At 38.0% G+C, this 25,668-nt stretch overlaps 1 protein-coding gene across 1 annotated transcript in view; it reads right to left on the bottom strand.

The window, feature by feature from the left end:
• CCDC192 (coiled-coil domain containing 192) overlaps window positions 1-25,668 on the bottom strand; it is a 182,770-nt gene that overhangs the window by 124,327 nt on the left and 32,775 nt on the right. The window contains exon 3 of the mRNA XM_033110843.1: window positions 25,321-25,428. Within this exon, the coding sequence (XP_032966734.1) occupies window positions 25,321-25,428 (108 nt within the window). The remainder of the gene's footprint in view (window positions 1-25,320; window positions 25,429-25,668) is intronic.

The following is a 25,668-nucleotide window of genomic DNA, read 5'->3' as shown; positions in this document are numbered from 1 at the left end:
GATTTAGGACTTTTCAAAGTCTGATTTTTAATTCAGGATGCTCTTAGGAATGCTGCCTAAATTCAAATTCAAATTATGGGATAGAAAGCTAGGCATCAAAATAAGTGAGAGAAAACCCAAGTTAGCAGCTACAAAATATTACAATTGCATTTTAAAACTCTGGGGACCTTGAGCATTGCTTGCTCTTTTTCCCTTTTCTGTTCTGATTTACTTTTTTCATAAAAACTACTTTGTTTTACAGAGTAACTGTTTTGAAAGAGCATAGAAACAAAACCTCAGTCCTATTTAGTATCAAGTATTTGCTTACAAAAAGGGAATAGAAATGCATCTAGTCTTAAAACAATCAATTTTTATGTATCCTAATTAGTCACCTTTGCGGGGGCATATAGTTTACATGATGCTGGGAGGCTGATATTCTACCTGTGACTCCTTTTGAAGACCAGACCTCCTTTCTGCTGCCCCTGGTCCTAACAAGTTTGCAGGAAAGAGGTAATTTAACAAACATGAACAACATTTGTCTTAGAATTATGTAAAACAAAGAGACAACTTTCATGTCATACACTTGAAGTGTAAATCCACTCAAAAAATTCAACTTTCGATATGTACCCCATGTTCAATAAAGATCATCATAAAGGTATTGCAATAGAGTTAAACGTCAAAGAAAGATAAACTGTATCCATTGTACAATTTATTGATGCAGTCAAGAAAGGATACTGCTATATTTTAGAAGTGTATTCAAGGTTATTGTTAAAACAAAATGACTTGAACTTCACAGAAGATGGCAGAGTGGGAAGCTCCAGAAATTGGTCCTTTCACTTAAATAACTACCGTGTTTCCCCCAAAATAAGACCTACCCCCAAAATAAGCCCCAGTTAAGATCGTCAGCCAGATGGATGCATTTGGTACATTATGACGATGTTCCAGAAGAAGATGGCATGACTGTATTTGAATAAATGTAGATTGTTGTACATGAAAAAATAAGACATCCCCTGAAAATGTGCCCTAATGCATCTTTTGGAGCAAAAATTAATATAAGACCCAGTCTTATTTTCAGGGGAAACATGGTATTGAGCTGGCAAGAACTGTCAGAACCAACCATTTCAGAACTCTGGAGTCTAGCAGAACACTTATAACATCCATGGAAGCATTTGATGAGAAAAGAGACTGGTGTGTAAGAAAATTTCTGTCAGGTCACTGGCTAACTGCAGAGATAATGGAACAGACTTTAATGACCAGACATGACAAGAAATATATATAGTCTTTGTAAAATTCGTTTGGAAAAGTAACTAAAAATATATATAACTGCAGCCCTTAACAAAAAAACAACAGCAATTCTTGGGGGAAGGATGAAGAATCTAATTTCCAGAGTTACCACATTACAATACTCAAAATGTCTAGTTTTCAACAAAAGAATTACAATGCTTACAAAGTAAAGTATTACCCATTTACAAAAAGGGAGGGAGGGAAGGAGAAAGGGAGGAGGAGAGAAAAAAAGAAAGAGAAAAAGAAAGATTGATAAAAATCATCCTTGAGGAAACTCAGATTTTGGAATTTTGGACTTACTGAACAAATACTTTAAATTATTTTAAATATGTTCAAAAAGCTGAAATAAACCATGGGAAAAGGAGTAAAGGAAATCAGAAAAATGATGTATGAGCAGGTAGGGTATCTGAATAAAGGAATAGATATTATGAAAAAAAGCCAAGTAGAAATTCCGGAATTGGGAAGCAAAATAGTTGAAATGAAAAATTCACTAGAAGACTTCCATAGCAGGTATAAGCAGGCAGATAAAAGATTCAGCAAACTTGAATATAGGACAATTGAAAATACACAGTCTGAGGAGCAGAAAGAGAAAAAAAACAAAAGGAAATGAACTGAGCCTAAGGGACCTATGGGATACTACCAAGCATACTAACACACACATTATAGGAGCAAGTAACTGAAAAAGATGCAGAAGAGTAAAAGCTAATCAAAATGGTATGCTAGGACAAAATCAAACACAAAAGAAGACAGTACTGGAGGAATTGAGGAACAAAGTGATATATGACATATAGGAAACAAAAGCAAAGTGGCGAAGTATGTCCTTTATTATCAGTAGTACTTTAAATGTAAATGGATTAGACTCACCAATTAAATGTTAGAGACTAGCAGAATGGATTTAAAAAAATGTGGTCCAGCTATATGCTGCTTACAAAGAGACTAACTTGAGACTCAAAGAAATAGGTTGAAAATGAGATGCTAGAAAAATATATTTCATGCAAACAATAGGCAAAAGAGAGCTGAAGTGACTATACCAACATCAGACAAAATAAATGTAAGTCAAAACTATTACAAAATGCACGAAAGGATATTATATATTAATAAAAAGGTAAATTCACCAAACATTAAAATATATGCACCAAAGAAGAGATCCCCCAAAAATATGAAAAAAATTATTGACAGAATTTAAGGGAGAAGTAGCCAGTAATAAATAGTAATAATTAGAGACTTCAGTTTTAATAATGGATAGAACATCTAGACAGATCAAGAAGGAAATAAACTTGAACAATACTACAAACCAACTAGACCTACAAGATGTATGCAGGTCAATCCATCCAACATCAGAATACTCAATCTTCTCAAGTGTACATGGAACATTCTCCAGGATAGACCATACATTAGGCCATAAAATAATTCTCAATAAATGTAAAAGGATTGAAGTTATACAAAAGTACCTTCTTTGACCACAGTGAAATGAAGCTAGAAATCAGTAACAAAAGGAAAACTGAAAAATTTGAAAATAAATGGAAATACACAGCACATTCTTAAAGAATCAATGGGTTAAAGAAGAAATAATAAGGGAAATTAGAAATACACACACACACAGCATAACATACCCAAACTTAGGGGATGCAGTGAAAACAGTGCTAGAGGGAAATTTATAGCTGAAAACACCTATATTAAAATAGAAGAAATATGTCAAATCAATGACTTAACTTTACACCTTGAAGAACAAGAAAAAGAATAACTGATGCCTGTAGAGGGAGGAAATAATAAAGACTAAAGAAGAAATAAACAAAATAGAGAATAGGAAAACAGTAGAGAATCCATGAAACCAAAAGTGTGGAGACATTACTACCAACCTTACAGAAATTAAAAGGATTATGAGAATACTAAGAACAATTAGATGCCAACAAATTAGATTATATAGATGAGATGGACAAATTCCTAGAAACATACAAATTACCAAAACTGATTGAAGAAAACAACAGAAAATCTCCAGAGATCAACAGGAAGAAATTACATCAGTAATAAAAAGAACCTCTTCCAACTAAGCCTAGGATAAGATGACTTCACCAAATATTTCAAGAACAATTATCCCACTCAACTAATCCCACTCAAACTCATCCAAAAAACAGAAGAGGAAGGAACACTTCCTAACACATTGTCTTAACACCAAAGTCAGGTAAAGATATTATAAGAAAAAAAACACTATAGACCAACATTTCTTATGGATATAGATATAAAACTCCTCAACAAAATATGAGAAAACTGGGTCCAACAGTACATTAAAAAGAGTATATACACAGTAACCAAGTGGGATTTATCCCAGGAATGCAAGGGTGGTTCAATACTAAGAAAAAAAATCAATTATTGTAATACACCATATTAATAGAATGAAGGGTAAATACAACAGGATTGTCTCAATAGGTGCAGAAAAAATATTTGACAAAATTCAACATGATAAAAACATTCAACAAACTAGAAATACAAGAAAACTTTCCTCAACGTGATAAAAGGCATTTATGAAAAACGCACAGTGAAAGTGGATCGCTTTCCCCCTAAATATTGAACAAGATAAGGTTGCCTGCTTTCTCCACTGTTATTCAATCTTATACTGTAATTCCTCCCCAGAGCAATTAGGCAAGAAAAAGAAAAACAAGGTATCTAAATTGGAAATGAAATAAAACTATCTCTGTTTGGAGATATGATTATATATAAAATTTCAAACAATCCACAAAAAACTGCTAGAGCTAATAAATGAATTCAGTAAAGTTTCAGAGTACAAGCTAAACGCAAAAAATCAGTTTGTGTTGGTATACACCAGTGTTTTAAAATGTACATTTTATTATTATTCAGGTATTGTGAGGCCAACAGATCAGAAAGTGATTGCCATTGAAAAGATAGTTTGTTACTGACAGTTCTCTGGGGGACGGCCCATGCTACACCATAGGGGCCATACTTAATTGGGGGTGTCACATGGGGAATTACTATGTGACAGGAGGTAACGGAAGAAAGGGAAAAACATGGGCAAGAGCATTTATTTTAGTTTTTGTGGGAAGGAAGGGGTAAGTCAGGATAAGCAGGATTAGGACTGGCTAATTTGAATCACTTCAGTGGGTTCTAGAGCATATTGGGTTTGAACCTAGTTGTCTGGTACCCGGACCTATAGTGATTAGGGCAGGAAAACAGTGGCCCTGAGTGTGACAGCCTGATAGAAACAGTGCTGGGGGTGTGCACTTTGGATTGATTAGTTTGCATATGAAAGGCATGTAGGCAAATCATTTACTCTCTCTAGGAACTGGCTAGCACTGGGGGAGGCACTCTCCAGGGTCAACAAGGCCCCAGATGTGAAATCATCTGAACTACAGAAAATAAAAGGCATGATTAATACAACCAGCAATGAGCAATCCAAAAAGGAAATACAGGCATATTTGGAGATATTGCAGGTTTGGTTCCAGACCACCACAATAAAGCAAATATCACAATAAAGTAAGTCATGCATTTTTTTTTCCGGTTTCCCAATGCATATAAAAGTTATGTTTACATTATATTGTAGTCTTTTAAGTGTGCAATAGCATATGTCTAAAAATCAAATATACATACCGTAATTAAAAAGTACTTTACTGCTAAAAAACACTAATTGCCATCTGAGCCTTCAGCAAGTTATAATCATTTTGCTGATGAAGAGTCTTGCCTCAATGTTGCCTCTATTTTGATGGTTGGTGTGGCTGTGGCAATTTCTTAAAATAAGATAGCAATGAAATTTGTCACATGATTGACTCTTCCTTTCATGAGGATTTCTCTGTAACATGAGATGCTGTTTGATAGTGTTTGAACCACAGTAGATCTTCTTTCAAAATTGGAGTCCATTACTGCTGCTTTATCAACTGAGTTTGTGTAATACTCTAAAACCTTTGTCGTCATTTCAGTAATCTTCACAACATCGTCACTAGGAATAGATGTGTGACTCTTCCTTTCACTTGAACACTTAGAGGCCAGTGTAGGATTATTAATGGGCCTAATTTCAATATGGTTGTGTCTCAGGGAATAAGGAGGCCCCAACAAAGGGAGAAAGATAGGGGAACAGCTGGTTGGTGGAACAGTCAGAACACACACAATATTTAATGATTAAATTTGTCATCTTATGTGGGCATGGTTCATGGTGACTCAAAATAATTACAATAGTAACATCAAAGATCACTGGTCACAAATCACCATGGCAAATAAAATAATAATGAAAAAATTTGAAATATTGTGAGGATTACCAAAATGTGACAAAGAGACACAAAGTATAAAAATGCTATTGGGAAAATAATACCAGTAGACTTGTTTGACACAGGGTTGCTACAAGACTTCAATTTGTAAACAAATGTAATATCTGCAAAATGCAATAAAGCAAAGCACAATAAACAAGGTATACCTATAAAGAAAACAATTCTATCCACACTAGCATCCAAAATAATAAATTACCAAGGAATAAATTTAACCAAGGAGGTACAGGAGTGATACGCTGAAAACTACAAAACATTGCTGAAGGAAATTAAAGGCAACCTAAATAAATGGAAAGATATCCCATGTTCATGGATTACAAAACTTAGTATTGTTAAGATGGCAATACTCGCCATAGCAAACTACAGATGTAATATAGTCCTTATTAAAATTACACTGACTTTCTTTGCAGAAATGGAAAAGCCAGTCCTCAAACTCGTGTGGAATCTCAAGGACCCAGAATAGCCAAAGCAATCTTTTAAAAGAAGAACAAAGTTGGAGGACTTACACTTTCCAATCTCAAAATATTCTAGAAAGTGACAGTACTCAATATATTGTCATACTGGCATAAAGATAGACACATAGACCAATGGAATAGAATTGAGAGTTCAGAAAGAAACAAAACATCTATGGCCAATTGATTCTCAACAACAGTGCCAGGACCATTTAATAGTTACAGTGTCTCTTCAACAAATGGTTTTGGGACAGCTGGATAACCACATGCAAAATAACGAAGTTGTACCCTATCTCACTCCATTAACAAAAAAATTAACTGAACATGGAGCTAACTATAAGAGCAAAAACTATAAAACTTTTAGAAGAAAGCAGGGAAAAACTTCAAGTCCTCAGATTTGGCAGTGGATTCTTTGACACTAAAAGCATGAGAAACAAAATAAAAAATAGTTAAATTGGACTTCATCAAAACTAAAAACGTTTGTGCAGCAAAGGACATTATTAAGAAAATGAAAAGATAACCTATACATGAGAGAAAATATTTACAAATCATATGTCTGATAAGGATTTAGTAGCCAGAATATATAAAGAACTCTTACCATCCAACAGCAAAAATACAATCCAGTTAAAAAATGTGCAGAGGACTTGAATAGATATTTCTCCAAAGAAAGTATATAAATAGCCAATACACATGTGAGAAGATGTCCATGAGCCTACCCTCCCAGTGCCAGGGAGATGTCACCATGAAGTTTGACACCTTCCTGATCTCGAAAGGCAGCAATAACTACAAATGTCACTTTAATGTCCCCTCACACATGTACAGGAAGATCATGTCATCCCTGCTCTTCAAGAAGCTATAGCAGAAGCACAACATCTGCTCATGCCCCTCTACCAAGGTGATGAGGTCCAGGTGGTTTGAGGACACTACAAAGGTCGGCAAGTCATCAAGGTAGACCAGCTGTACAGAAAGAAATGTGGTACCTACATCAGGCATGCGCAGTACAAGATGGCTAACAGCACAACTGTCCATGTGGGCATTCACCGAAGCTAGGTGATTATAACCAGGCTAAACTGGACAAAGACCAGAAAAACATTCTTGAATGCAATGCCAAATCTGGACAATTTGAAAAGGAGAAAGACAAATATACGGAAGAATTTATTGGGAAAATTGAGGAATGAATATAATCTGTTGTGCAACCATTGTTTAACTGTAGATTTTTAGCTTCGTGTGTATTGCTTTGAAACCTTTTAATATATCTTTGGAATGTTTAATTTACTTCCCATTTTGTTATTGATACGGAGCTTTATAAATCTACTTTTGCAATTTTGATTAATAATTTTATTTTAAAAATCGTAAATGTTTCTTAATTTTAAAAATAGTCAACATCATTGGTCATTAATTAAGGAAATGCAAATCACAACCACAGTGAGATTCTACTTCACGTCACTATGGTGGCTATAATTTAAAAAATGGAAAATAAAAAGTGTTGGTGAAAATGTGGAGAAATAGGAACCCTTGTACGTTGCTTGTAAGAATGTAAAATGGTACTGCTGTAGTGGAAAACAGTTGGGTGGTTCATCAAAAAGTTAAGAAATAGAATTACCATATAGTCCAACAATTCCATTCCTAAGTATGTACCCAAAAGAAAGGAAAGCATATATCCACACAGAAACTTGTATATGAATACTTATAGAAGCATTATTCATAGTACCTAAAGGTAGAAACCAAAAATCCATCAAGAGATGAATGGATAAACAAATCGTGTTGTATACACACAATGGAGTAATATCCGGCCATAAAAAGGAATGAAGTACTGATGCTTGCAATAACTTGGATGAACCTCAAAAACATGACGTTACGTGAAAGAAGCCAGACACAAAAGGTCATATATTGTATGATTCCTTTCACATGAAATATCCAAAATAGGTAACCCACGGAGACAGAAAGCAGATGAGTGGTGGTCAAGGATGGAAGGCGTGGGTTATGAGGAGTGATTACTTAATAGGTACAAAGTGTGCTAGGGTGAAGAGAAAGTGTTGAAACTTTTGAGAGGTGGTGGTTGTCCACCATTGTGAAAACACTACATGCCATTGAATTACATCCTTTAAAATAGTTAATTGTATGTTATGTGAATTGACCTCCATAAAAACAGAATGACTTTCTAGTTAGCTCTCAGTGGTCGAGAAAATTGTTAGCATCCATGTATTATTGAACGTTAGGAAAACAATTGGATTGACTGGTTTCATTTTAAGGAACACAAATCTCAGACAAGTACTCAAACAACGCCCTGAAATCAAAATATTATATTTATCTCCTTATAAATTGACTTTCCTCTTCTCTGAGATAATTATGCATTACTCTCTCCTCTTTTCTCAAACATCATACTTTCTCTGTCTTAAAAATTCCACCTCCCCACCCCAAACGACCACATCATCAATAATTCACCGAAAAAATAGCTGTCAGATGGCTACTCCCTCACCTTCACACCAGCCAATACATAAACCTTCCTGCAGCAGACACTGCTAATCTGTTTCCCAACAGTTGTTTGCCCATTTATCCCTGGCTACCAGACAGCCAGTTTGGATTAGCTAGCAGCCATGTGTTAGGGGATCTTGGCCTTGTCCAGTCCGAGGGAATGAATCACAATTGAACTAAGCCAGTGATGTTGGTCGCTTTCCCAGGTATAAAAGAGTATTTTAGGCATGGCCCCGCAATCCAGTAGAGAGGCCTCTAGAGCCTGAGGAGAAGGATTTTTACAGATTTTTAAAAAAGACATGCAAGAGGAAGCACATTCATTTTCCTCAGGATGTTTTGACTGAATATAATGCTTAAAATTCCTGCAGATATCTCACAAGTATGACATAGTTAACACTGAGGATGGCACAGCAAAGGATGGCTAATAACTGTGTTCTTGAGGACATTCTTGAGTCACGGAATTAATGAACCCTGGAACTGTTCCACCTCTGGACTTACTCTTATGTGTGATGGCAGCTGGCCTTACTACATTACTTTAATTTGGTTTGTGTAACTTGAAGAGGAAAGCATCCTTGTTGAACAAATGGAGAAGATGTTCTTCTGACTATCAAAGGCCAGCCCTTTCATGGGCTTAGATTCCCATCTTCTCTATTGGTCACAAAGGTTTTCTTCCGTAATTTCTGCACACACATCACACCCACCATCCATTTCTGTGTTATCTATCGCACCCTTTCTGGATGATTCTATTTAGCATATAAACATGTTATAGTAATTCCCATGCATGAAAGCTGGCCATTGAACTCTCCCCACCACCTCCTCCAATCATCCCATTTCAATACTGATTTTCCCACTCAAACATCGTAAAATGAGTGCCTCCTCCTGTTGTTGTCAGTTTCTTACAATATTCTTACTCTTTTTTTCTAAATTAAAGTTTATTGGGGTGACAATTGTTAGTAAAGTTACATAGATTTCAGGTTCTTACTCTTTTTTTTTAAAGCAAAAAATTTATTGACTTTTATAATTGGGGAGTCAGCAGTAGAGTTTTGTTTCACTCACAACTAGATTCCACAAACTCAAAAGAAGCCACAGTATTTGGTCTCTTTTCACCTCTATATCTTGGTTTTGGCCTCATTATTTCCCAGTACAGGTAAGCTGTCTTCACACAGGCTGTTACCTATAGCCTTCCAGGTTCATGACCTCAACTGTCAGGCAACTTGACCTCTAGTAACCAATTGAAAATGACTGCATTTGGCCCCTCCTTTTTCATATGCCCTCTCCTTGGTCAGTCTTTATGGTCAGGAAAATGGGATAGCATATTGACTGGACCTAGGTCACATGCTCAAAGGTCACTCGCTCTGGCCAGGAACACTGTGATTGACAGCCAGAGAAGTATTGCAAGATTGAAGCCAAGAGAAGAATTCTCCAAAAAATGGTAGACATAAAAACAGAGGCCAGTTAAATATCATCTCTGGGTGTTCAGCACAATTACACTCTCATGTTGATAAGTGCATGCATTCCCCCAAATGCTCCCACCTAATATGGTGCATCTATTGCACATTAACCAAAAAATGCACTCACCCCCACCCCTTTGGGCTCAAAGTCACATCAAGTTCCTGCATCTAGCCCCACCTTCTGATCTCCAAATTACGTGCTTTCCTCCCTGACTCAAATCCAGATGAGGCTCATCATGATATGGCAGCTAAAGACAAATTAAAGACGTCTCTCTCTAATATGTCTAAAATACAGGAAAAACAGGACAATCACAATATAATTCCCCTTTAGAAAAAGGGACAAGGGAAACAACTTACAGTTGTCGCAGGCCATTGCAAACACCACATTCTACTAGTCAGCCTGTCCTGGCAGTGCAGTGACCTGACTTCAGGGAGACTTCTTTTTCCTTTTCTCTTATGGCTACAATCAAGAAAAAGGCTAGAGGACATTCCTTTGGTACTAAGCTGGAGTTTGGGGTATGTCACTAATGCCTCTATTTGTCAGGACCATTTCAGTTATGTTACAGAAACACAATAGAAATTGGCTTAGATTAAAGAGAGAAATAATTGGTTAATTTAACGAGGAAGGAGAGGCACCTGGAGAGGCTGAGTCTCAGATTCTCAGAATTCTCTCACTCTACCATCGCCCTGCCCCCGAGAGGCTGGGAAAAGGGTTGCCCTGAATTGCATTCCTCTCCTAACCTCTCTTTAGTTGGCTTCTGCTCTCCACTGCTCTACTGAGGCTTATTTTGTCAAGTTCCTATTATTCTCTTTTTACCAAATGCAATGAACAAATTTCTGGTCATCTTATTCAACCTCCCAATTAAAAACACTCTCTTCTTTCTGCTTCCAGTACACAATTCTCTGGATTTCTTCTTGATTCTCGGTTTCCTTGGCTAGAGTTTCCTTTTCTCCCAATCCTCCAAATACTGAAATCTGAGAGTGTGGTCCTGGACCCAACTCTCTCCCTTATCTACAATCATTCTCTAGCTGATTTCATTAGCTGCTGTGGTTTAAACACTAGTCACATGTTTATGACTCCCAATTTTTTACGTATAATCACTTAGCTACAGATGTGTGTGTGTGTGCATGTGCAAATCTACTTAATATTGAATGGAAGTAGGCATCTAAAAATTAATGTACTCAAAATGAAATCCTCATGTATATATTTCCCCCAGACTTCCCTTTCTCAATAAATGGAGCCACTCACCCATATGTTTACTCCACAGATATATTCAAAACTTCTCTTTTCCTCACCATTCACCCAATGCATCACAAAGTATAACTATTAACACCTCCCCACTAAGTAATGTGAAATTTCATGTTTATCTCCTCTCATTGTCTGTTCTCCTACATCTTTTCCTCCACAATCTACCCTCATACACACAACGATTAACATTGCAGAATAGGTTTCCAGTGTCACTCAGAAACACTCAAAACCAAACTGAGTTGGCAAACTTTGTCGAGCTTATGCTACAGAGAAGAGTGACTTCATTTAAAAATTAAGTCTTCCCTTGTGCCTTCCCTTGTGCCAAACACTTCACAAGCTGACTTAAACTAGTACTACAAACTATGAAATTCCTTAACAATAAATAACAGAGGCAAGCACTTTAAAAATTACCTATCCTACTTATGGAATGGGCAGGAACTCCTACGTCTGAAGACACATTTAGTTCACAGAACTGGTTTGGTCTCATTTCAACCTTCTTAGCTAGAAACAAACACAAATTTCTCATCCTACCCCAATCCTAGACAAAATAGAATTTTATGTTTATTAATATTTCTGCCTTTAACAAGTTATTTCCAGCCATTTCTAGGTTCACACACATCTTAAAATAGACCACCAAGGGCCTATAATTTAGAAGCATAGTTGCTCCCTGTATGAGTTTGATGGGCTGCTGTAAAATAGTACAGTAGCTTAACTGGGTGGCTTAAACAACATAAATTTATTGTCTCAGTTCTAGAGACGGAAAGTTCCAAGATCAAGGTATTAGTAGGGTTGGTCTCTTCTGAGGACTATGAAAAAGAATCTCTTCTATGTCTCTCCTTTAGCTTTTGGTGATTGTCTGGGAATCTTTAGCATTCTTTGGCTTGTAGAAGCATTACCCTGGTCTCCGTCTTCATCTTCACATGACCTTCATCCTGTATTTCTATGTTTGAATTTCTACCTTTCATCAGGACACCAGCCATGTTTGACTAGGAGCCCATCTTACTCTAATAGGTCCTCATCTAAACTAGTTATATTTGCAACAAACCTATTTCCACAAAAGTCATGTTCTGAGATACTGGGAGTTAGAACTTCAACCTTGGAATTTGAAGGGGACACAATTCAACTCATACCACCACCAAATTTGGGTGAGGGGACTCTGAGGAATGAGAGAACATTTAAGCTCTGAGTGAAAACAAAGAAATATTTACCAAAGATCAATCAATCCAGGTATACCTGGAGATACTGCAGGTTCAATTCCAGACCACCACAATAAAGTGAATATCATAATTATGTGAGTCACATTATTTTGTTTGTTTGTTTTCCCCATGCCTATAAAAGTTACGATCATACTGTAGTCTATTAAGTGTATAATAGCATTTTGTCTAAAACGCAATGTACATCCCCTTAATTAAAGTACTTTGTGGCTAAAAAATACTACCTGTCATCTGAGCCTTCAGTGAGTTGTAATCTTTTTGTTGGTGGAGAGCCCTTGTGTTGATGGTGCCTCAGTGTGGACGGCTGCTGACTGACCAGGGTGGTGGTTGCTGAACGAAGGGCGGCTGGGGAGATTTTTAAAAATAAGACGGCAATGAAGTTTGCCACGTTGATTGCCTCTTCCTCTCAGGAGGATTTCTCTGCAGCATGCAATGATATTGATAGCACGTGACCCACAGTAGAACTTCATTTAAAAGTGGAGTCAGTTACTGCTGCTTTATCAACCGAGTTTATGTAATACAGGTAACCCCCGTATAACATGTTCCTTAGGTTCCTAAAAAATGCCGTGTTATGCGCATCCGTGTTATATGAAACAAAGAACTGCAAAAAAGGGGGTTAGGTTCCAAAAATTAAAAAACATACTATTATATTTTTATAATTAAGAGAAATCTCTTTATTAAAGCAATCTTCACCAAAAGTATAACATATTAATATGTATTAAATAATGTTTTCTTCGTCATCACTACTACTAAGCACCATTAACCGAGGGCGTTTTCTTTTTGACAAGATGTCTTCATCCTCTGAACTTAATACTCCACACAAAAAAAATGGATTTAAAATTCTAATAAATTTTAAAATTCCGCAGTCAAATCCGATATGACATCCGCGCTTGAATGAAAAATTTCAAATGAGATATCTTTTGCTCTTAAAAGCTCTTATTATGCTCCATGTTGTTCAGAGATTTCTCTAATTTTCAAACCATGTTAGAGTGAAATCGTGTTCTAGGATGCCGTGTTGTACGAGGGTTTTCCCCAATTCTCGAACCGTGTTACAGCGAAACCGTGTTATAGAAGTGCCGTGTTGTACGGGGGTTACCTGTACTCTAAATCCTTTGTTGTCATTTTAACAATCTTCACAGCATCTTCATTCATCTCCAGGAACCACCTTCTTTGCTCATCCATAAGAAGCAACTTCTCATGCATTCAAGTTTATCATGAAATTGCCGCAATTCAGTCAAATCTCCAGTCTCCACTTCTAATTCTACTTCTCTTGCTATTTCTTCTGCATCTGCAGTTGACTTCCTCTACTGAAGTCTTGAACCCCTCAAAGTTCAGAAGGCTTTGAATTTACTTTGCCCAGATCCATCAGAAAAATCGCTATCTGTGACAGCTATAGCCGTACAAAATGTATTTCTTAATTGACAAGACTTGAGAGTGGAAATTACTCATGATCCATGGGCTGCAGAATGGATGCTGTGTTAGCAGGCGTGAAAACAACATTGACCTCATATATCTCCATCAGAGTTCTTGGGTGACCAGGTGCATTGTCAATGAGCAGTCAGTAATATTTTGAAAGAGATCTTTTTTTTCTGAGCAGTTGATCTCAATAGTAGGCTTAAAATATTCAGTAAACAGTGAACCATGTTGTAAACAGATGTGCTGTCATCCAAGGGTTGTTCCCTTGGTAGAGCCCAGGCAGAATAGATTTAGCATAATTCTTAAGGGCCCTACCTTTTTCCCCAAAAAATAAGACCTAGCTGGACAATCAGCTCTAATGTGTCTTTTGGAGGAAATATTAATGTAAGACCAGGTCTTATCTTATAGTAAAATATATTATATTATAGTAAAATAAGACCGGGTCTTATATTAATTTTTGCTCTGAAAGACACATTGGAGCTGATTGTCCGGCTAGGTCTTATTTTCGGGGAAACACGGTGGGAGTTTTGGAATAGTAAATGAACACTGGCTTCAATTTAAAGTCACAAGCTACGTTACACTTTAACAAGAGAGTCAGCCTGTTCTTTGAAGCTTTCAAGGCAGGCATTGACTTCTCCTCTCTATGTAGCTATGACAGTCCTAGGTGGCATCTTCTTCCGATATAAGGCGGTTTCATCCACTTTGAAAGTCTGTTGTTTAGTGCAGTGACCTTCATTAATTATCTTAGCTACATCTGGATAAGTTACTGCAGCTTTCACAACACATCCTGTTCACCTTCCATTTCACATTATGGAGATGGCTTCTTTCTTTAAACCTCACAAACTAACCTCTGCCAGCTTCCAACTTTTCTTCTGCAGCTTCTTCACCTCTCTCAGCCTTCATAGAGTTGATGAGAGTTAGGGCCTTGCTCTGGATTAGGTTTTGGCTTAAGGGAATGTTGTGGCTGCTTTAATCTTCCATCCAGACCCTTAAAACTTTCTCCATATCAGCCCATATCAGCAGTAAGGCTGTTTTACTTCCTTATCATTTGTGTGTTCACTGGAGTAACACTTTTAATTACCCTCGAGAACTTTTCCTTTGCATTTACAAGCTGGCTGTTTGGCACAAGAGGCCTAGCTTTTGACCTATTTTACCTCTTCACACGCCTTCCTCATAGAGTTAATGATTTCTAGCTTTTGATTCAAATAAAGTGAGACATGCAACACTTCCTTCCACTTAAACACTTAGAGGCCATTGTAAGGTTATCAATTGGCCTAATTTTAATATTGTTGTGTCTCTGGGAATAGGGAAGCTCAAGGAGAGGGAGAGAAATGGGACAATGGTCAGTTGGTGGAGCAGTCAGAACATTAAGTTTGCCATCTTATATTGGCACAATGATGGTGTCCCCAAACAATTATCATAGTAACATCAAAGATCACTTATCACAGATCATCATAACTTACAGAATAAAAAGTTTGAAATATTGCAAGAAATATCCACAGGCACACAAATGTGACACAGACACACAAAGTGAGCAAATGTTCTTAGAAAACTGGCATCAAGAGATTTACTTGAGATAGGGTTTCCACAAACCGTCACTTTATAAAAAATGTAGTATCTGCAAGTGCAATAAAGCAAAGCACAGTAAAACAAGGTATGCCTGTAACTGAAATATAATATTAGGGGCTCATGCATAGAGAGGTTCTCAGATTCCTTTAATCTCCAAGAAAGTTCTCTGGGCCTTATGAAAAGAGAAGAATACCAGAGAGAAATGAGAACATGGGAAAAGGTGAGGCAATTAAACATTGGCTTTGATATAAAAGTCAAGTGCTTGGGTGTAAAAGTCAAAAAAGCAATAATATCACATTGTGAGAAATTGAAGCCAACAATTGCCGGGGCCTAGGACACATTTGTATGAGACAGCCAGTCCCTGTAATTCCAGCACATTCTCAGAGCATTTTCATGGAACAGGGCTCAGACTTCCCCTGCTGGTAGGACTCACACAGTTGACTCTCCACACTCTGGCTTGGGGAAAATGCATTTTGCTATCCTTGAGGTTCTTTCCAGGGTTTCTTTTTCTCCTCAAATCTCCTTCGTGTCTGTCTTAACAGAGGACAGCTGGAGTCTCAGACCTGCTCTGTGTTCAATCTTTTATGTAACATCCAGAAAACTTCTGTCAACTTGTGAAAGAATGATAGTGGAAAAGGCCAGTAACCTGTTAGTACCATGCAAGTAGTTTCAACTTTGAAGATCCCCTGAAAGGAATCAGGGATTGCCTGTCACTACTATGTATTCATACAATAATGGTGAGACTTGGACTCATACAGCTCCACATGTAAATATTAAACTGTTCTTGAGGTTAATAAATGAGATCTTCATACACAACATACATGGTCATCCAAAATTTTCTCCTTGAAATCCCAGAAACAGGAAACTGGGAAGAAGAAAAACTTATTTCTAAGAAATGGCTAAAGAGCGTGATATAATATCCAAGGATGACAAGATTGAGAAGAGTCCAGAGCATACTTGGGGTAAATTGAGCCTGCACAGAGCCTTCTACAGGAAATAAATCACCCTTAACATCTAATGACTCAAATATAAGATAGTTGGGGTAACGACAGAGCATCCAGTCACCTGAAACTTGAGATAAGTCTTGAACACTACTTTTCCATTTAATTAATCACCAAATCCAACTCATAAGTATTTCTTGTCTCTGTCTTTTCTTCACCACTGATAGGCACTTATTATTTCTAAACTAGATTTTTGTAGGAGTCTACACACTGATATGCCTGGCTATGGTCTCCTCACAAATCTGTTCTCTCAGTGTCCTCAGTTTTGTCACTGAGTGCAAATCTGAATATGCCCCTTCTAAACCCTTTAACGGCTCCCCATTAGGTCATCTCCAGTTGGTGTAACGGAAAGAGCATGAGCTTTGACATCAGAGAGATAAGTGGATAAATCCTAACTTGATCTGAGACCTCAGGGAAGTGATTGTCTGAACTTCTTCCATGGGGCCTGTGGTGTAGTGGGAGATACAAACAAGTAGACAGTTACGATTGGTGCTGGGGGGGAAGTCGGAGAGGAATGATGAGAACACGTAGGAAGGACATCTAACCTAAACTTGAAGGAGGAAGAAAAGCATTTTGGAGGAAGTGGCATGTAATTGAAGGAGAAATTTTGGGTGATTTGTTGGATGATGAGAAGCGGGTGAAAGGAGGTGATGGGAGCAGACCAATTCTGGTTAGAAACAGAGGGAAAAGAATGTATTAATTAAAACTTGACTCTGAGGGACAAGGCCTTTGTTTTTTGCTCTTAGATGAGAAAGGTAAGAGAGAATATGGTACATTCAAAAAATTGAAAAGGGTGTCATTGTGATATATAGGGCGTGGTGTAAGATGAAACAAGTAGAGGGTCAGACCACAAATGATTATAAGATCTGTTCAGGAACACAGATTTTACCCTGACAGTAAAAGGGAGGATGATTTAGGATTTCAGCTAAGGAGACATAGGAGGTATGTGTTGTAGAATCTTCACTCTGGCTGCAGTGTTGAGGAGCCATTAAACAAAGACCATGCGAGAGTAAAGTCAGGAGAGGCTTTTGCAGTTGGTGGTCTGGACAAGGGCAATGATGGTGAGCACAAAGAGAAGAAGATGGATTCAAGATCTATTTGGGCAGCATCAGCATTGACAGTACTTAACGACTGATTGGATGTGTGAGGCAAGGTAGAGGAAAGAATCCAAAGCAACACAAATTTTTGTTAAGAGCCATAGGGTGACTGGTGGCACCTATCCCTGGCCTAGGGGATGTGGGAGAAGGAACAGACCTGGGACAGGAGGCTAATGTACAGGTAGAACTTGAGTTGACTGAGAAGCTTCATGAAGTCATTCAGTAAGCAGCTGGATATTCGGGCTGGGGTCAGAAAGAAGCTCAGACTCATGAGGAAGACTTGGTTCTTCTCAGCAGATTGTGAGCCCCAAAAGCAGATCACCAAAGGAGAACGTCTAAAAAGAGCAGACAAGGGGCTGCAATCCCACAAAAGAACTTTCATCATTTACAAAATAGGGATACAATTTCCCAGGGCCTTCGAGAGAAATACATGAGCTAACATCCACAAGGGTACCTACCAGAATGCCTAGCTCACAGTACAGGCTCAATAAATATTTATTGAATGAAAAAATGAGTACTCAAACAAATGCCTATACCTAATTTTGTAATTTCCTTGTAGAGATTTAAAGGAAGCAAAAAGTTAGTTTGCCGTCTCTGAGAAAATCTTACGCAGAAAATGCAGGTTAGGCCCATAGTAAAAGACACCGGTTCTTATCAGTAGAGTCATGACTCATAAGGGACAAGGCCTTTTGCTTTTCCTTAGACAAGAAAGTCCCATTTATTAGCACCCGGTCAGCTATTTAAAACTGACCTCTGTTTGATCTTGACATTTACAAGCAAAAGGAAGTCTTTAGTTATGTAACAGGCCAGCAGTCCATGCATCCCCCTGTACCAACAATAACAACAGAAGCCCATTTGTCAGTGTGCCTGACTCTATTCAAAACAACACATCTCTTCACCAGCTTGTGTTTTTTCCCTTACATTCTCTGAGGCTCCCAATTGATGCCGAACAATCCAGTAAGGGGGTGAAGATTGACATCTGCTTAGATAGGAGGTTGTGTGTATGTGTGTGTGTGTGTTAAAAGGTTACCTTTCTGCTGTGAAATCAACTAGAACTAAATTGTTTAACAAAATTCCCAATAACTAGATTTCATGGGGACAAAGGAAACCCATTCCAGGTCAAACAAACTGCTTGTGATTTTATGACCTTAAAGTAGACTTCCAAATAGATTAGAAAACAAAAACTCATTCACAAAAACTCATGATTTCAGATTGGCATATCAAGCATAATTTCTGAGCATTTGCAGGAATGAATACTCCTACCAAGGGCACAAATAAACTTGACATCAAAGGATCCACTATGCACTGTTGCATTTAAACAATGAAAAAGAACCAGAACATTTCTCGGGGCGGGGGGGTTGGGCAATCTCAAATCAAATGCATCAAATCACTTTTAGCCACTCATTCACATATTTAGAAATCTAAAACTTGGCTGGAGCTCTATATTCTTTCTATTCCTAAACTTCAATAAAATATAGATTGAACAGCAAGAGGCACATAATGGGAGGTCATTTTAGAGCCTCAGGTATAAAACAATGACTAATATTTTGTTATTAGAACCAAACATACTAGTCTTCTGTCTGTGTCTGTTTGCTTACTATACTAAGTGTTAAAGGTAAAAGATCAGTTAGAAGAGTCATTCGATCCCCAGCTGCTACCTAAGTAAGACAGGTTCACTGTGGGCTTCACACTAAGAACACGTAGCAGTAAGGACCCAGAACACTAAATGTAAGTTCCAGCTCAAAAATTTACCTGGATTTTCTAACCAGCAGCACCTGCTGAAAGTCGCACAGTTATAGAGCAGTGGGGTAGACCTGAGAGTCTGTGGAGTTATACAACTATAAATAATGGATTTTTAATGAGGATTTTCCATGGGGGAAAGAATTGTCTCTTCAGCAAATGGTGCTTGGAAAACTGGACGTCCACATGCAAAAGAACATTAAAGTTGGCAGGACCAGTCACTGTGGTCAAGAGGACCCGTGTGGTCAAGAGTTTGAATGATCAAGGCAGAGACTGCAATTTGCCAACTCAATACCCATTTTCTCTTCTGAGTGAAAGAATCCCCATCCTCTTGGGGTGGCAATGTGCCCAGCGACATGCCCAGGTTTTTTAGTCCCTATGCAAATAGGAGTGGTCAGGGATAAATAAGATTTTGTTAAGTGAGATTTTGAGAAAAGCCCTTAAAAGGGGCTGCTCAGCTGGCAGTTTTCCATCCCAGTTTTGCACTTGCCTTTTCCTTCTTCCTGCTGCCTGATGTGTGACTAACATGGCTGCAACTGCAGGTGTGTCTTGGATATTGAACATGGAAGCCATGTTTGTGAATGCATGAAGAGACAAAGCCTGGGCATCTGAGGATTGTGGGGCTATCACGCCCGTGCTGGGCCCCTGTGTTCAGTCTTCCTTTATATGAGAGAAAAATAATCATCTACTCCTTTAGGCTATTCTTATTTGGGTTGTGAGTTTTATATACCCCAAACTAATCCTGATTCAATCAGTTCCTGTGTAGCTGGGGGCACAGGGCAAGGGTGTGGAGGACCCTTGGCTTGTAAACTTGGGTCAGGGCTGTAACTAACTTCAACTTAGAGTGGGAACTTGTTGAAAATGCCAATTCTTGACCCCTAGCGCACATCTCCTGAATCAGAAACTCTGGGAGCAGGGCCCAGTATCACAAGTCTTCCTATTTCCAGTTTGGGAACCAAGGTAAGTGCTTCCTGATCAGTGCTGTTTGAGCAGGAAACTTCCAAATGGCTTTGGCCTGTGACCACATGTTCTTAAGAACAGAGTCTTTGAATTCTAAAACTATTTAGCTTCTAACATCAGCTGCACCGTGTATTAACTGTACGACCTTGGGCAAATGACTTAATATTTTTGAGTCTCATTTTCCTCTTGGGGGTTATAGTAATAGTGTGGATGAAATGAAATATCTGTAAATCTAAGCATAGTACCTGGATAACTGTAGGTGCGGAATAAGTATTAGTTCCTCCGCTCACTGTCTACCATTTATAATGGATTGCAGGTGTCTGGTACCAGGTATGCATTCCTGTAGAATCTGAGCTTATACACTCCCTCACTGCACCCTCCTTTTATGCTTTGTCTCCATTATCGCTTCTGTTACTCTTTAAGATCAAAGAGAACCTTAGGCAGGGAGCTCCCAGGGTGGGGGGTGGGGAGGAAAGAAAGGAAAAAGAATCTTCTTTGAATGTAACATAACTGGTCAAGTTCCCTACAGAGTGAGGATACAGGAAGGCCTTGTGACTAGTTTTATTTTGGGCCTTCGGAATTGTCCCTCATCAGATAAGGGAAAAACGATACCTAACCAGCATATGAGCTATTATAAGAAATAAGAAAAAGGCTCACATGTGTTTTTGTCCAAGAATTGGGAAATAAAACTACCATGGTCTTCTCCACTAAAACTTCTTTGCATTGTGAGTATCACCAATCAATCTCTTTTTATGAAAACAAAAGGGGCAAAGTTCTTTTTACACTCCCAAAGACCAAAGGAGCCCCTTGCTATGTCTTATCTATGTCTCCTTCCTACCTAGGAAAAACAATGGCTAGAAAATAAAGGTCAATTTCCCCACCGAGCTTCTCACCTTCTAGCTTTTGCATCAAAGTATGACATCTTTCCTAGCTAGTGTTTATGGCATACTTAATATGTAACTAGTCTTTTGTTGGCATGGTGTCTGAAAAATGCCTGAAGCTATTGTGACTACATAGTTGTTAGTGGATTCACCTCCTTGTAAGGGGATGATCACACATTCCCCCCACTTCCCCCAGAACTGTCCATTTAACCCCCAGTCTGGGAAAAATCAGAGAATGGCAGAAGTAGAAGACCCAAGAGGTGATGTAGAAAGAAAGAACAACATTAAAGTACTAAAGTCCCTTTACCAAGAGAAGAGGTAGGAAAGAGTAGGAAAAAACCTGGGTGGTGAAAAAGCTGATCTAGTACAAGGAAGCTGGGGTGTGTGGTGGGGGGGTTTCCTGGTTGAAAGACTGTAAAATTTTGAGTGCTGGAGAAGAACTGCTGTGTTACATTTGAGTGCCTTTCAAACACTGACAGACACCTGTAAAAAAAGAAACTTCTTATACACACACACACACACACACACACACACACACCCACGACACTGAGAATCAGTTCTGTTGTGATCACTAGCAGGAGTGGAGATAAATTAACATTTATTGACAGCCCAGTAAAGAGGCAGATACACTTATTTAATCCTCAAGACAGCCCTAGGAAACCAGTATATTTACCCTCCTCTAGATAAAACAGCTGGGACTCAGAGAAACTAATTGAATTGCCCAAGGTCATAAAGCTGGTGGAGCAGGAACAAAGCCTGAGCTATCCTGGGTCTGCTGCTGGGAGCTGGGGACCAGGAGCTGCTGATGAATGAGAGACACTGGGCCAAGGGTTTTTGCCAGAGGAAGTGTCTCAGGAACTGGCCTGCCGTGTCCTCTGCACTGGGGTGTCTTTGGATCTGTGCTCCATTGTGAAACTGTGGGTTTTACTGACACTTTCTTAGCACAAAAGCTGTGGGATCTATTTGCTTGTGTATTGTTAAAAATGCAGCCCACCTGAGCCCCTTTCTTCGTCCCCCTGGCGTGTACTGGTAATAGAAGCCAGCACACGTGCAAAAACTGCTTTTATGAGTTTCTCCAGAAACCCTTTTAATCTTCTTCTTTCCATCTCCTCCTTAACACTTTTCCTTCTTTTCTATTTCCCCTTCTAGTCCTTTATCTCCCACACAATTTTCAGGCATTTCCTCCCACTGCTCTGAAACTACAGAAAATATAATCAAGCATTTTCTTTAGCAAAACTTGGTAATTTTTTGAGTTATTTACCATTATAACCCAGGACAAGAGCTGGATTCTTCTGATCCTTTTTCACTCTGGTAACTGAATTGCTGCAAGTTACTTCTTACATCTGTGAACAGCCCAGATTGTAAGTCTTAATTGCAAATTATCCTGATCTCATATTTCTTTTATTTTGAAAATGGTGATATGACTGCAGAGAAATACAAGATATTGTTAGCTCAGGGAAGCCAACGAGAATTCTGTTTACTGTGTGACCTCGCAGAGGAAGTTGGCACAATCTCCTTATTTCCTCACTATTTCTATGTTCCTTTTCTTTTTCTTTTTTTTGTCCCATAGTGAACTAACAAAGCTGAAAAGAACCTTAGAAAGGTTTAAGTAAACTGAGGCCCAGGACCAATGGATTCTTATTATAGATGAAATCCTAGGCCTCTATCCTTTCCATTCTGAGTTAATTCTATGTTCTTCTCTAAGAGGCAAAGCCAGGAGGTAAGGATTTGGCAAACAATGAGATTTACCCTTTTCTCAACGCCAGACTCCCCTGGTGGACAGTACCATGATCTCCCACTCCTAAGTTCCATCACAAATCTTTGTCCTTGCCATTTCCTTTGCTCTGCCCTCCCCACCAGCCCATCTGGCCAGTGCTTATCCACAGGGTTGACTAAATGATTTGGATTACCAGTGAAAGCCAGCTAGCATTCCCACCACCCTTGTGATAAATCCTAGATTAATGATATTTAAAAGAAGGTTCACGATATATACATGTATACAGGCAAAAATATTCATTCACACACACACACGCACACACTATTGTCTTGAATACTAAAGACAGTTTCTCTTTTTGCAACCGCTTCGTGGTGCAGCCTAATAAGGAAGACAGTGGCACCCAGTGGACAAATGTTTGATTGTTTGAGACGGGTGTTCCTTTCTGAAATATTCTCATATCCTAGCCTTAAGAAAGGCCAGTTGCTCCCCTTATCTTTCACTATCCACTGTCATCCCATGTTTAAAACCCTCTACTGAATTTAAAATAGAAAGGAGTGGAATGTTCTTAGAGCTTTTATCTTTAAGAATTAGACTAAAACACTGGAAACAGCAAAAATTTCAGGATTAAATCCTCTCAAAACAATGTCTATATTTGAGAAATGTGTTCCAACAGTAACAGGGGAGACAGCTAAATCTAATAAAATACTCAACTTAATTAAAATCGTAATATTGAAAATGCCTGTCACATGTTTTTTGGTGTGTGTGGTTTTTTTTTAATACATCACACTCTCCTTTTCCTCAAACCATTGCCAATTTCCAATTAAATTCACTTAGTTATGCAAATCTGGCAACTCCAAAGACAATATTTCAGGAAAATAACACACAAATCCTGCAACTTAATGCAATTGTTCAGTTTATCTGGGATCCATGCAAATACCTAGTTTTACTCCTCAGCTCTTTTGTTGATTCTTTTGGTTGTGAGCTACCTAGATAGTGAAGCCACACTTTTATATCTTTCTTCTCAAAACACCTTATTCATGGTAGGTACAAAAAAGTTGAGTAAAAAAAAATCCAGCTTCTATTTCATATATTTAATCTGTTAAACACTGAATAACAATGGATCTAATTATTTTATGTTACATAAAGGGATCATCGAATTAAGAATCTTAGCTATTGGAAAAAAACATTTTATAAAGAATAAAAAGAATGAGTACTTTGATGGATGAATTGAATATTACTGATTTAAATGAGAAATCATAAGATATTTAATTATAAAATAAACATAAATCTTAGTACAAACTAATACTAGTGGGGTGACTTCTCTTAGTTAGCCATTCAAAATTTCTTCCAGGTTTGGAGGTTCTAAAATTCTCATTTTTTTCTTCTTTGAAATGGTACCTCATGTTTATCACTGTATTTTTTATAATTCATAATTTTGCCACAGTTTGAGGCTTGTTTTTATTTGTTTTAGAGAAAACAAGCCAGGGTTATGGATGTGGCTGAGATGGAAACTTTCCCAAATGGCTCTGGGCCTATGGCAACACCTTTTCATCAAATAACGAAAGTCCCTCGTAACTCCTTGCATCAATCACACTTTGTCAGTAAACAAACACATCCCAAAGTAAGACATGTAATTTTTTTTGTGAATTGAAAATTTATTTCTTTTTCTCATAACACAAGCACCCTTTCCCCCTAGTTTCTGCAAAAGTTCTTATAAAATTCTGGTGCAATCAAATTTTGCTGTACAGATATTTACTATGAAAAAAACTCTCTTACAATTGTTTTTTTTTTAATTGACTGACATATATTATCAAAATGTATTAATGCACGATAAATCAATAAACATTTAGAACATCATTTCAGGGTCTGTGCTGTCCATTTTCCTCCACTAACTGTCACCAAGAGTGAACATTGGAGCTTTGCTGTCTGGGACCTAACTCCCCTGCCCAAGAGGAAAGAACAAAACAGTAACAGTGGGATTTGCACTACACACTATGCTGTTGGCAAAGTGTAATCATACTGGGAAATGGTCCAGCCCCTGGGCTGAGCTTTACTGATACCCAAATTCAGTGTCTCTGAAATCAGAGAGCTGACATGTAAGCAGATCACCTATAAAGTGTCCAGGCTGCCCAATACGGGCTGAGCTCCACTTAGAACCGTCTGTGCTTCTGTGAGGTTCAAAAAACCAAAAGGGAAACCAATATTTGGAAAACTTTCTTTTCTCAAATAATCTGAGAAAATTACTTCTGTTTGATTCCTATAGGTTTTATCTTACCTTTGGGCTTATCTGTTTATAACACAAATATGGCTCATTTATTCAGGAAAACCACTTGCTTGAAGATGGCTTACCTAACTCATGGGCTGTGGTGAGTGAAAATCAAAATATAAATGTGAAAGGAGGTTTAAAGACTGAAAAGGTCCATATAGATTAAAGTAAGTATTGTTGTATCTAAATGAATGTAATGCTGTGTGTATGTGTGTGAATAATTGTAGAGGTTAAAACACATACTTGCTCTACTGAATACTGAGGAATATATCTTTCCAGTACCAATGATAGGTATTACCTGCTCAGATAGGGCTGTAGCTTTTTCTTCCGCTTCCTTCAGGCAAATCTCCAAGGCCTCGAGATGTGCCAAAGTAAATGTCATCTGTCTAGGTTCCAGGGACTCTTTCTTTAAAATAATAATCAAATATTACTTTTTACATGGATAGTTTCCCGAGCACATCTCACAAACTTTATAGACTAAAGATAGGCTTAATAAACTCACAAGAATCATCTCTTTTTCTTCTTCAACACTGGAATAAAACAGTGAAATGTCACAAAAACAATAGTCTTAATTAGCATTGAGGGTCTAAAGGCAGGGTAAAAATGCATTCTAAATTATGCAATGAATAACTTTGAAAAGTTAGAG

Source organism: Rhinolophus ferrumequinum, chromosome 7 (genome assembly GCF_004115265.2).
Source record: "Rhinolophus ferrumequinum isolate MPI-CBG mRhiFer1 chromosome 7, mRhiFer1_v1.p, whole genome shotgun sequence".
Taxonomy (NCBI): domain Eukaryota; kingdom Metazoa; phylum Chordata; class Mammalia; order Chiroptera; family Rhinolophidae; genus Rhinolophus; species Rhinolophus ferrumequinum.
Note: the sequence above shows the minus strand (reverse complement) of the source record. Positions and strands in the feature narration are given on the sequence as shown.